This window comes from Hordeum vulgare, chromosome 4H (assembly GCF_904849725.1).
Source record: "Hordeum vulgare subsp. vulgare chromosome 4H, MorexV3_pseudomolecules_assembly, whole genome shotgun sequence".
NCBI classification, from domain to species: Eukaryota; Viridiplantae; Streptophyta; class Magnoliopsida; order Poales; family Poaceae; genus Hordeum; species Hordeum vulgare.
This window is the reverse complement of record NC_058521.1, coordinates 161696795-161708576: the sequence shown is the minus strand read 5'-3', so window position 1 is coordinate 161708576 and position 11782 is coordinate 161696795. Positions and strand designations below refer to the sequence as shown.

At 53.5% G+C, this 11782-nt stretch overlaps 1 protein-coding gene across 1 annotated transcript; it reads left to right on the top strand.

The window, feature by feature from the left end:
- The first annotated feature begins 9672 nt into the window (after window positions 1-9672).
- Window positions 9673-11172, top strand: LOC123446276. Its single transcript, XM_045122952.1, has one exon. The coding sequence runs from the start codon at window positions 10107-10109 to the stop codon at window positions 10866-10868; it is 762 nt and encodes a 253-aa protein (XP_044978887.1). The 5' UTR covers window positions 9673-10106; the 3' UTR covers window positions 10869-11172.
- The last annotated feature ends 610 nt before the right edge of the window (window positions 11173-11782 follow it).

Sequence of the window (11782 nt, the reverse complement as noted above, 5' to 3'; positions counted from 1 at the left end):
AGGACTCCTCCACCTCCAATTTCGGCCAAACCTTTAGGTTTTGAGGCTCCCTCCTCCCCTCCCTCCCACCTATATATACGGAGGTTTTAGGGCTGATTTGAGACGACTTCTCCACGGCAGCCCGACCACATACCTCCACGGTTTTTCCTCTAGATCGCGTTTCTGCGGAGCTCGGGCGGAGCCCTGCTGAGACAAGGTCATCACCAACCTCCGGAGCGCCGTCACGCTGCCGGAGAACTCTTCTACCTCTCCGTCTCTCTTGCTGGATCAAGAAGGTCGAGATCATCGTCGAGCTATACGTGTGCTGAACGCGGAGGTGCCGTCCGTTCGGTACTAGATCGTGGGACTGATCGCGGGATTGTTCGCGGGGCGGATCGAGGGACGTGAGGACGTTCCACTACATCAACCGCGTTCTCTAACGCTTCTGCTGTACGGTCTACAAGGGTACGTAGATCACTCATCCCCTCTCGTAGATGGACATCACCATGATAGATCTTTGTGCGCGTAGGAAAATTTTTGTTTCCCATGTGACGTTCCCCAACACCTCCGTCCATTTTACAGATGAACCGGCATGTGTATGTACCCCCCCCCCCATATTTTGAGCTTTATGAATGCAGCAGGTACCCCGAGCCATACTCAGGGGCTACCTTTTCATTGTCTCTCTCGAGCGCATTTCTGTTTCTTTTATGGCCCTTGGGTCCGGCTCCCCGGACCAGGGGGATATCCGGTGAGTCTGAGCTAAGCCCTCCCAAAAGGGGCAAAGTAGTGTGCAAAATGTCAAAGCCCGCTCTTCGCTCCAGGTACAGACAGGCTCCCGCCTGTTCGGTTTGCAAGAGTCAGAGGTTGAAAGCATTCGCACACAAAAAGCACCTAAGGGAGGACGGCCGCCTTGGGCTCTCCGGGTCCTCTCCATCCGGCCTCTGTCGCACTCGTCCTAGCTCGAGTCTCCTGATCCCAAGTACCGCGCCGCTTTCCCTGAAGGCCGACGGCTCGTCCCAGTCACAGACTAGCTCCCGACTGTCTGGCTGGCGAGACCAAAGCCGGAGGAGGAAGGGCACGGGAAAAAATATAAGGGGACAAAAACAACATCCGAGTCGGCACACAAACGTTGTTCAAGCAAAGTGCATGCATATATAACAACAAAGAAACAGGCCCATGGCCGCAAAGTTTGATAAAAACGAAAGTTTACACCCCGAGTGGGTGAATACTGGTACTACTAACTAAAGCAGGAATGAAGGTGGCTCTAACTGGTGGAGGCACCATCTGCTCCGACCGTAGTGCGGGCGTCCGCCTCCTCGGCATCGGCATATGCGCTGGCACTAGAGTCGGTCTCCTCGCCATCCGTCTCGTCGGAGCTACCCTCCGGGTTGCTGACGGCCAGCGAATAGTTGTCTTCTGGGAGCGACGCGCCGTCAGCGACGCGCTCCGGGACATACCCGTCCCACTCGGCGTACGACGCGAGGTCGCTTGCTCGGGCCGCTCGAGGCTCGACGGTTGCCGCCAACTCTGCCTCCGTGCCATCCCGGTGGGTGGCCAGCAACCCCAGTTCCAGGCCCGGGTGCCAAGACATGATGAAGCTGAACGCCATCTCCGCTCCGACTCGTGCGGTCGAAGCCCTCCAAACATTGACGCATGTCGGCCCGGCCTCTAGCCACCTGGCTAGACGGCTCACAGTCTCGGGTCGCACCAGGCCTGGCCAGAGGGTACGAACCACGCTCAGGCCGGCTTTATGGAGCCGGTGCATGACGGTCACCACGTGGTTCAGATAGGCCCGGGCGCCGATCCGATCCTCCTCCACGGTCGAGCTGGCGAGCGGCCCGATATGGACACCCTCGGCGTGCTGCTCCTCTCGGTGGGCCTTCATGGCCTTGTCCGCTAGCTCCTGGGTCTCGGGAAAGATCCTTGGATGGAGAAGAAAGAACGAAGTAAGAATAGGCGGCCAAATCTCCCAAAAGGTCAAGGTAAATACAAACAAGAAAAGGAACTCATGGGCAAGGAGCCGGTTTGACAGCCTGGCTTATTAGGGATGATAGACTACTCATATCAATAAGGAATTCCTTCTTTTCCGGGAACCCGTTCGAACAGAACTCCCAGGTTAAGCATGCTCGACTTGGAGTAGTTCTAGGATGGATGACCAACCGGGAAGTCGATCCCGGGCGCGCATGAGTGAGGACAAAGTGTGTAGAAAAGACTAGTATTGATATGTGGGGCCAGTCTAGATCCCACTAGGAGTAACGAGCGTCGGCGGGTGTGTCCGGGGTGTTACAAGTTTGGTATCAGAGCCGACCCTCACGGTTACATGGATGTTTGCGGACAGGTGTGCGGTCATGTTGTTCATGATGTTTGTGACCCATCATGGCACACGGCATGGCACATGTACTGGACTAGATGCACAGACGTTTGTGCCAAGAGGGAACGCTCCTGTGGCCCGACGAGGACGTCGGTTCCTCTAAGTGGTGGTGTATGTGATCGCCTGGCTTATTAGGGATGATAGACTACAAATATCAATAAGAAATTCCTTCTTTTTCGGGAGCCCATTCGAACAGAACTCCTTCTAGGATGGGTGACCGATCGGGAAGTTGATCCCGTGTGCGCGTGAGTGAGGACAAAGTGCGCAGAAAAGACTAGTATTGATATGTGGGGCCAGTCTAGATACCGCCAGGAGTAACGACCGCCGGCGGGTGTGTCAAGGGCGTTACACCGGTCGAGCTCGTGCGCACCCTGCAACATGCCCACCTCCTTCACGGACCAGGCGCAGGCTCGCTTCTCGTACCCCTCCCTCACCACTCGGGCCTCCTCGAGGGTCCTCTCCAACACGGTCACCTTGTTCACCAGTGCCTGGCGGTCAACTCGGTCTAGGCGATCCGGCTCTGCCTGGTGGGCCATCTCGACCGCTCGCCTCTCCTTGAGCCAGCGGGCCGCCTCCTCGCGCAGCCGGCCGCACTCCGACAACACATAGTCGCACTATTGCCCGGCTGTCGTGAGAAGGCGCCGATGGTTCTCCGCCTCAACGGTCGAGCTAAAACAAGGCCACATTCACAATCAGTTTCCCAGAAGAAAAAGCAAGCACAAGTGGACACTTACCATGTGCTCGCTGTAGGTCCGCCTCCGCGGCGGCCAGCCATCCCTCGGCCTCCCGATTCAGGGCCAAAAGCCTATTATACGCGATCACCCAACGGTTGTGAAGACCCATGCACACGACAAAGTAATGAAAAGCACCGCTTAAAGATTCGACCTGACTGCCTCGCAGCTGCCACGAGTCTCGGGGGCTACACCCAGTGGGTGCGCTAGTGCGCCCCCACTCGAATGCAACAAAGAGAAAGGTGTCGCCTAACGACTAGACCCAACTGCCTCGTAGCCGACCCAAGTCTTGGGGGCTACACCTAGTGGGTGCACTAGCGTGCCCCCACTTGAAAGCAACGAAGAAGCACGAAGAGCAAAAAGCAAAAAACAAGTCTCAGTACTTACCGCCACGGACTGCTCCACGTGAGTCATCCGGCCCAACGCCATATGCGCATCCAGCTTCACCTATGCCTGGCAGTCGGCGAACTTGGACTGGACATCATGCACTACTCCCGCCGGCATGCTGGCGGCACTCCTACTGGTGGCGTCGCTTGCCACCACCCACGACTCGTGCGGCTGGGGCCGGGAGCCGGCTCCAGCTCCGCCCTGAGTCGATCGGCCTGGCACCACCACAAGGGGATCAATGTCGGACGGAGGCGCTCCGCTCAATGTCCCGGCCTGGGTCCCAGTGGCATTGGCACGTAGCCGGCCGGAGGAACCACCGGCGGCTCCAGCACTGTGACGTCCAGGGCACCGTCGCCGCCACTGACTTCGCCCCTCTTGGCCTTGTCGTCGCCCCGCCCTGCGTCGGGGTCCTCCACACGGTCTCCCTCAAGCCTCAAGGAGGCCTCCACGTATGGCACGTCCTCGGATAGGACGTGCCTCTATGTCGCAACACGGGCGGCAGCCTGACCTCGCCCTTCCGGGCGAAACGACGACATGGCAGCGGCATTCCCCCTGTCGCCCAGTCGTCTGCTCCTTCGACGCGGTCTGCCGCAGCCCAGGACCTCCTCGTCGCATCCTCCCATCGGCGGCGTTGTTCCTCCGACCACGCCCGCTCAGCGTTCTCTTGCTCCAGCCAGGCAGCACGTTCCCGCTCCGCTACGGCACTCGTGCCTCCCCGTGGCGCATCGCCCGTGCCACCAATGCCCCCCCTTGGTTGTCGCTCCTAGGGCATGAGAAAGAAGCAAATAAAAGCAAGAACGAATTCTAGAAGATCAACAAGAGATGGCCTAACCAACGGTCATAGGGATCGCACACAGTGGCGCCGGCCCCGAGGGGGCAATGCGCACTTTCTTCCCGCCTCTTACGCGGCCACCGTCTAGCTGCGTCCTGACCGCTTGCTTGAGTGTCGGCCTAGGACCGGCTTCTGGCTTCCCTTGCGCACGCTCGGCCGCCGCCGATCCCTTGGGCGCCGGCTCAGGGCCCGTGTGCCGAGTCTGCGACCTCGCCTCGGGGGAGTCCTCCATGGCATTCACGCCCACTGCATCATGCACTTCTTCAACATCAGAGGTGTCGTCGTCCGTCGAGTCCCACAAGCGACAGAGAGAGGGGAACTCACCGGCTGTCTCGGGGTCACCAGTTCCCGATCCTGTGCTGGGGGCCTCCTCACCCTCTAACTCCACACCCACTGGCTCCTCGTCCGCCGGTACATCACCCGCTAGCTCGTCGTCCACCGGCTAGTCGCGTGCGGGCTCCACATCCTCGTGGTCCTCTGGCTCCTCTGGATCCGAGTCCTCACTGTCGGCCGCCTTCTCGCCATTGTTCTACAATCCCGCAAACAGGTGCGGCCTGTCCGATTCACGGGTTATTCGGAGCAGGCGGCGGGACAAGCAAGAATAAAAGAAGATGGTATGTTGAGTACCTCGGGCGGCGGATGCATCCGGTCGTATGGGGCCTTACCCCAGTTCCACCCCACCTCCTCCATTCGGACGGTGGAGAACCTGGTTCAGCTCCTTTGTGGAGATGTGGCACGGATCGTGTGTGTCCGACATGAAACAGATGAGGTGTGGGAGGCATTGCAACAGCAGGACCCGATGTGCTATCATGGTGGTGATGAGGTCGACGGCCTTGAGTCCCTCTGTGCCGGTCAGCACCCGGAGCTGGTCGGCGACCTAGTTCACCACCTCGATGGCCTGCTACGGATTCTCTCCCCCCAAGTGCAGTCGTGTAGTCGACGACCGGTTGAGGAAGGGGGCAGATTGATGAAATACAGCGTCGGGTCCACGTTCTTCACATAGAAGAACGAGCGCTCACAGTTCTTCACCGACTTCTGAAGCGGAAGCTTGGGGAAGCCGGCTCCAAGCTGGTTGTAGACGAGGGCCGCCCCACACGTGGTCATCTCTTTCGTCCCTCTCACCTTGTCCTCCACCGTCTGCTTCTTGAGGTAGAAGAGGCAGCACCATAGGTCGAGTCGTGGCTCGATCCCAAGATACCCCTTGCACAGTGCGACAAAGGCGAAGAGCTGCAAGATGGAGTTGGCTCCCAGGTGGTGGGGCTGCAGCCCGAACCTGGTGAGGAACCGTCGGAAGAATGTGCTCGCCGGCAACCCGAACCCGTGAACGAAGTGTTCAAAGAAGACCACCACTTTGCTGTATTCGGGCGTTGGGACGCTCTCAGCCCCGGGCAGCCGCGCTACCATGGTGCCCTGCGGTGGCAGGTGGCTGCGAAGGTCGAGGTGGTCCTCGCTGATGTCGCTGAGCCCCACCCGCACCATCCATGTACATTGTAAGCCGAAGAGGCTGGCCTATAAAGCCCCCCGACCCTTCCCATGCAAGGGGGTCGGTCGATCATTCACACACACCCACACACACTCACCCACATAGAGAGGCAAGCAGATCAAGCTAGTTGCTTCTTCCTCCTCTAGCCAGTAGCTCAAGGAGCACCATTGTAGCCCTCATCTACCACATAATAACTCCGGCAGGACTAGGGGTGTTAACGCCCACGGAGGACCCCAAACCTTGGTACATCGCGTGTCACCACCGCTTGTTCCCAATCCCGTTCCCGGAGTCCGTCGACGCACGTTGGCCCCAAGCACTCGAGATAAGCCACCCCATGGCATCTGTTGTGAAAAAACGATGACAAATTGGTTGTTCCCCATTTCTCGATCACCAACATGGCCCCATCCATCCATGTCTTCTCTAAAACGCTTTGTCTTTCGTCTTCCCCGTTTGACCACCTTCCATTCCGAGTCTGGCCATAGTTGAAGTCCATGATACTCCGTCCATTGTGATTGGTCAAAGTATGGTTCAAATCTAGGAGCCCATGTATGCTTGGTGGTCACGATAGAGAACTTGGACACCCTCACAATGAGCGTATGGTTGACGTCCACATTCCTAGTGTGAGCCTCCTTGAATTTTCTGGTCAAGAAGGTGCCATCGATGGATATGACCGGCCAGCAGTGTTGAAAAGCCCTCACGCATTGCTCAAATGCCCAAAATGCATGGCCAAAGACTCGGACCCTCCTTCCGTTATGAATCAATGTTTTCCCCCATTGAACTCGACCACATGAACCATGCACGAGTTAGTGGCAGCCATAGCTCCCAATAACCTAGGGAGTCAGTTGTATGCTTGCTCCTAATCACCATACAACATCTTGAATGCGGCTTGCTTCGCCTTCCATGCCTTCCCGTATTTCACCTCATAATGAAAGAGGGCTTTCACAAGGTCTTGTACGCTCTTTATGCTCATTGTTGGAAGTGAGGGGATGGAGTTGGAAAGCCTGTAAGCGATGAACTCGGAGGTGAGTTGTCTATGTTTTGGGGACACAAGCTCACCATCAACCCTCTTGCCTCGACGCATGTGAGGTTGATAACTCACAATGTTCCATCTTGGCCCTCCTTTCCATGGTCTTGCACGCACAATCCATGAGCACCCTGGATCCTCACATGCAACCGTGTAATGCACCTTGATGTACGAATGAACAACTTTGTGTGGATGATAATGCGTAACCAAATAGTCATCCAACCACATCTTCAATTCCAAGAATGTTTCGAACTTTGATCCAGGAAAAATACATTTCTTCCCATCTTTGTCCCAGTGAGAAGTTGGTCTAACTCCAAGCAATATTCCTTTGCCACCGTAAAACACAACTTCATCTGCAAGACTAAGATCCCCAAACAATGGTGTTCGGTGATCCCGGCGTAATACCTTCTTGAAAGCTTCGACCTCCTTGGTCGTGAACCGTTCCTCATCAACTTCTTCATTGGGGTCGTTATCGTCCGACTCCGATGCATAGTCACGTGAGTACGGAATGGAATGGTCCATGGTCTCTTGCAAATAATATTTGTACAAATCACCAAGGTTGTTCTCATGGAGAACAACATTATCATTCTCATCATCATCATGCTCATTATTCTCCTCTTGCAATGCTTCATCTTGGATCTTCGAATTCGGGGTCAATGCTGGCATCACTTGTTGAGTCAAAAGAGGTTCAATCATCTCATCTTCGTTCATGCGTGGAGGAGAGGCAACCCAGTTCAAATCCAAGTGCAAGTTAGCATCAACATTTTTATGACAAATAACTCTAGAGCCTTGTCTAGTGATTCGGCCACCGTCTCCTTGTATGCAAGCCAACGTTGCTTGGAGTTCACACGCATGGACTTCCAACTAATGTGCATTCCAAATCCCACATTATGCCTACCATCAAACTCAACAACATCACTTGGGTCCATCCAATTCAAATCTTTTCGGACTTGTTCCAACAACTCGGCATAGCTAGGACTACACTCGAACACCATGTCAAGCTCATCCATGTCCGGATTAATATTTCCTTTCAAAAAGGCATCCTTGTCCACGTGATGAACATAAACACATGTTTTCCCATCCCTAAAAAATTAAACAACACAATATATATTGTATAAGCACTCATCCAAAGACTACAAAATTTGCATAATCAAAAGAACAAGCCTTACTCCTAACATATATATTGAAGAAACCTAACCCCATCGTAACCCTAACCCCAACATAACCCTAACCCTTACACACAAAGAACCCTAATCCTAACATACTAATACCCATAACCATTACATACAAACAAGACTAACCCTAGCAAAGTGCAACAAAATCATACACATCCCAAAATTTATGAAGAATTAAGGTTTGCTCAAACTTGCAAGAAAGTGAGCAAATGAGAGTATTTTTTTGGATGAGAGAGAGGGGATCAGGGGGATTACCTTAAGGGAGGGATTGCAATCCAAATCCCCGGGCCAAACCTTCAAATCTGCTTGATTTGAGGAGGGGAGAGGGGAACTCGAGGGGGCGTCTCTCTCTATTCTAGTTGAGTGGGTGAATGGGGAGGGGTGGAGGAGGGCCTGCCTATCGCTGGATAAGTGGCAGACGCCTAAGCCCTTGGTGCCACATATTAGAGCAACCCAACGGGAGGACCCATTTCATCCGCTCGCGTCCGTATAGGGTCGGCCCGGACAAAAGTGAGGGCCCAACGCACAGACCCATTTCCGTTTTGCGTCCGCTTTGTGTCCGCACGGACCCATTTATGACGCAAATTTGGGTCATATTTGGGTCGCCGACGGACACAAAGCGGACGTTTTCTGTGCATGCGTCATCTGCATGTGTCCGGCATGACCCACTTGTCATTCAGCCACCCACCCACCTGGGCCTACTTATTTAATTCGCTGGCCTATCCCCACCCACATCTTTCCTATTATTTTACTACCAGAGTGTTGCTGCCCACTTGCTTCCCATTAGGTGCATGTGCTGACCCATTTAAAAAAAGGGAAACGTTTCTGGCCGGTGCGCCTGCCGAACCGTTCGGCCGGCCGCACGCGACCCGCGTTGAGCGTTGATTAGGCGTGCAACTTTTTTTCCGTCTAAATTTGTTGCAATCAGCGTTCATATTTGCTACAAGCGTTTTTTATTTGCTACATTTGTCCAGTAAAAAAGCTGCATATACGTTTGGTTGCAACTGCAGTTCGTCGGATTTTTCGTTACAATCGGTGTTTTTTACTTTTGCTACAACCGTGTTAATTTTTGCTACAACCAGCATCATTTTTTGCTGCAACCGTTCAGTAAAAAAGTTGCATCCACGTTCACGTAGATATTTGCTACAACCGGCATTTAACTTTTGCTATCACACACCGTCAGCTTCTTTTTTTGCTACGATCACGTAGATATTTTTTTGCTATAATTTTTTTTTGTTGCAACCGTTGACAAAAATCGCCGCATCACGCCAAAATTTTGCTGCATCGGGAAAAAATGTTCCATGAAGATCTAACGGTGCGGACGCGCGATGGTTGGCGGATCGTGCGGCCCGCGCGTGATCGACCAAAAGTTTCGGCCGGCGCGCTGGCGCAAAGCACTGGCCTTTAAAAAAAGAACACGCACAAACCGACGAATGACCCAAACGTAAAAAAACGGACAAAAAAGTTGTTCATTTGGGTCGACCTGTTGAAGTTGCGTTATATGTAGTATATTGTGACCCCTAACTGTGGGATGAGACATAAAAAGCAGATTACTGATTTATTTTTTTAAACACAGTTTAGTTTGTGAAATAGTTTGATTAATTTTGTCAATTTTGTTTCTTCATGCCATGCCATGCCATGCCATGTGAAGGCATTCCTCGGACGCAGAGCCTCGTGCTTTCCCCCCTGCCTTTGCCTTATCATCACCACACATGCGATTCAGTAAACAGATTCACTGCACTGTACTGCACCATTTGTTTTGCTGTCCCCCTCCCCTCCCCTCCCCTTCTCCTTCCCTCTTCTTTGATTGCTTCCACTGTTACTCATCCTCTCCTTCTTCTTCTTCTTCTCCACTCCGTATGTCCATGTGTCTCCTGCCCTGATTGATTTCTTGGCTCCAGCTCCTCGCTAACTGTTCTTGGTGGCAGCCAGCTTCTTCCTGTTCCACTGCCTCTTCTTTCTGTTAGGTGTCAGGCTCCTCGGTTCTTCTCTTCATCGGTCTGAGCTTTCTAGATTCAACTTCGCCTTTGTTAGTCTGAGTGGGAGGAGTATTGATGCCTTGCTTGGCCTGCTAGTTTGCCGTGGAAGAAAGGAAAAGAAACCCCTGGGAAGGGGGAGAAAAAGATGCGAGGCTTGAGTAAGCTAGGCGTCGGGCTCACGGTGGTGTCCGCGCTCCTCCTCCTCGCACTCGCCGCCGAGCTCTACTACCTCCTCGTGCACAAGCGCCGCCACCGACGACGCGCCGCCGCCATCTCCGACGCCGCATCATCACCCTCCTCCTCCTCCCGCGAGCTGCTCCAGCTCTTCTGCTTCAAGAAGCCGCCCGCGCTCGCGTCCACCTACGCGCAGGAGCCGCGCCAAGCCGACGACGCCGTGGCCGAGGTCGTCGTCGACGAAGATGACGACGACGACGACGAGACGGTGGAGGCGCAGCTGATGCGGCTCGGCAGCCTCGTCGGCCCACCGCGGCTGCTCTTCACCATCAAGGAGGAGACGAAGGAGGACCTCGAGTCCGAGGACGGCCGGAGCAGGTGCGGGAGGAGCCGGAGCCTGGGTGACCTGCTCCATTGCTCCGAGACGCCGTTCCTCACGCCCTCGTCCTCGCCCCTCCCGCCGGCCATGGAAAAGTCGTACAACCCCCTGTTCGAGTCCCCGGCGGCGAGCCCAGCCCCGGTGGCGGCGTCACCGCCGCCCAAGCTCCAGTTCTTGAAGGATGCGGAGGAGAAGCTGTACCGGCGGGCGCTGGCCGAGGAGGCGAAGAGGGCGCGGGGGTCGCCTTCGCCATCGCCGGCGGCCGACGAGGACGGCGGGTACATCACCATCGTGGTGGGGAAGAACACCCGGGTCATCCCCTTGCCTTCGCCTCCCGCTCCTGGCAGCGCCTGAAAAAGGTGGCTTTTGTTAACTTGTCTGATGCAGAGTCAGTCAGTGTTCCGTTCTAGCGTAGCCTCTGTGCTATGATCTTTTTCTGATCATTCCAATTGGATGATTGGATGTCCTGTAGATAACATGAACATGGCGAGGAACTGAGAACTTGGGATCAATCCCACTATTTTCGTTTACTATTTGTATCTGTAGTCTGTGACTTGTGACTTAAAGGTGCAGGTTAATCACTGTAATTTTGTTGTTGTAGGAGACAAAACATTGTACTCTTATGCTATGTATGAACATAAATGGACTCAGGTCAGCATATCATTCTTCTTAGGAGTTTCATTAATGCTAATGTAATAAAGAATGGGTCGTATGTAGAAAATACTAAGTTTATACTTCCTCGTTTTAAATGTTTCACTAGAAGATTACATATGGATGTATATAGACACACTTTAGAATGTAGATTCATTCATTTTGTTCCGTACGTAGTTTCCTAATAAAATCTGTAAAAAGGCTTATATTTAAGAACCGAGGGAGTATTATCTACTCATCCATGAGAGCAAGAGGAATGGAGAGAACATTATGGGAAGCTCCATACCGACTTTGCCTGACAATGGAACTTTTAACTTTATACCACTAGTGTGTGATACAAATTCCTTGCAACTTCTGTCAAGCATATTGACCCCTTTCTACTGTCAATCTGTCATGCCACCACCTCTAATTTAATTAGTTGCAATGCAAATTATTTCCTTGGCAATTTTGTCAAGTCTTCTCCAGTCTTTTTTAGCTGTCCTCTGGTCACAACTTTGTTCATACTGCTTTAGAACAATGGAGGAGCAGGAGGAACAATGCAATCACCGCCTTTTTCTGATGCGGGCAAAGATCTTTAGGCCTTTCTATAAGTCCAACTCAAAAGTATCTAGTTTTTT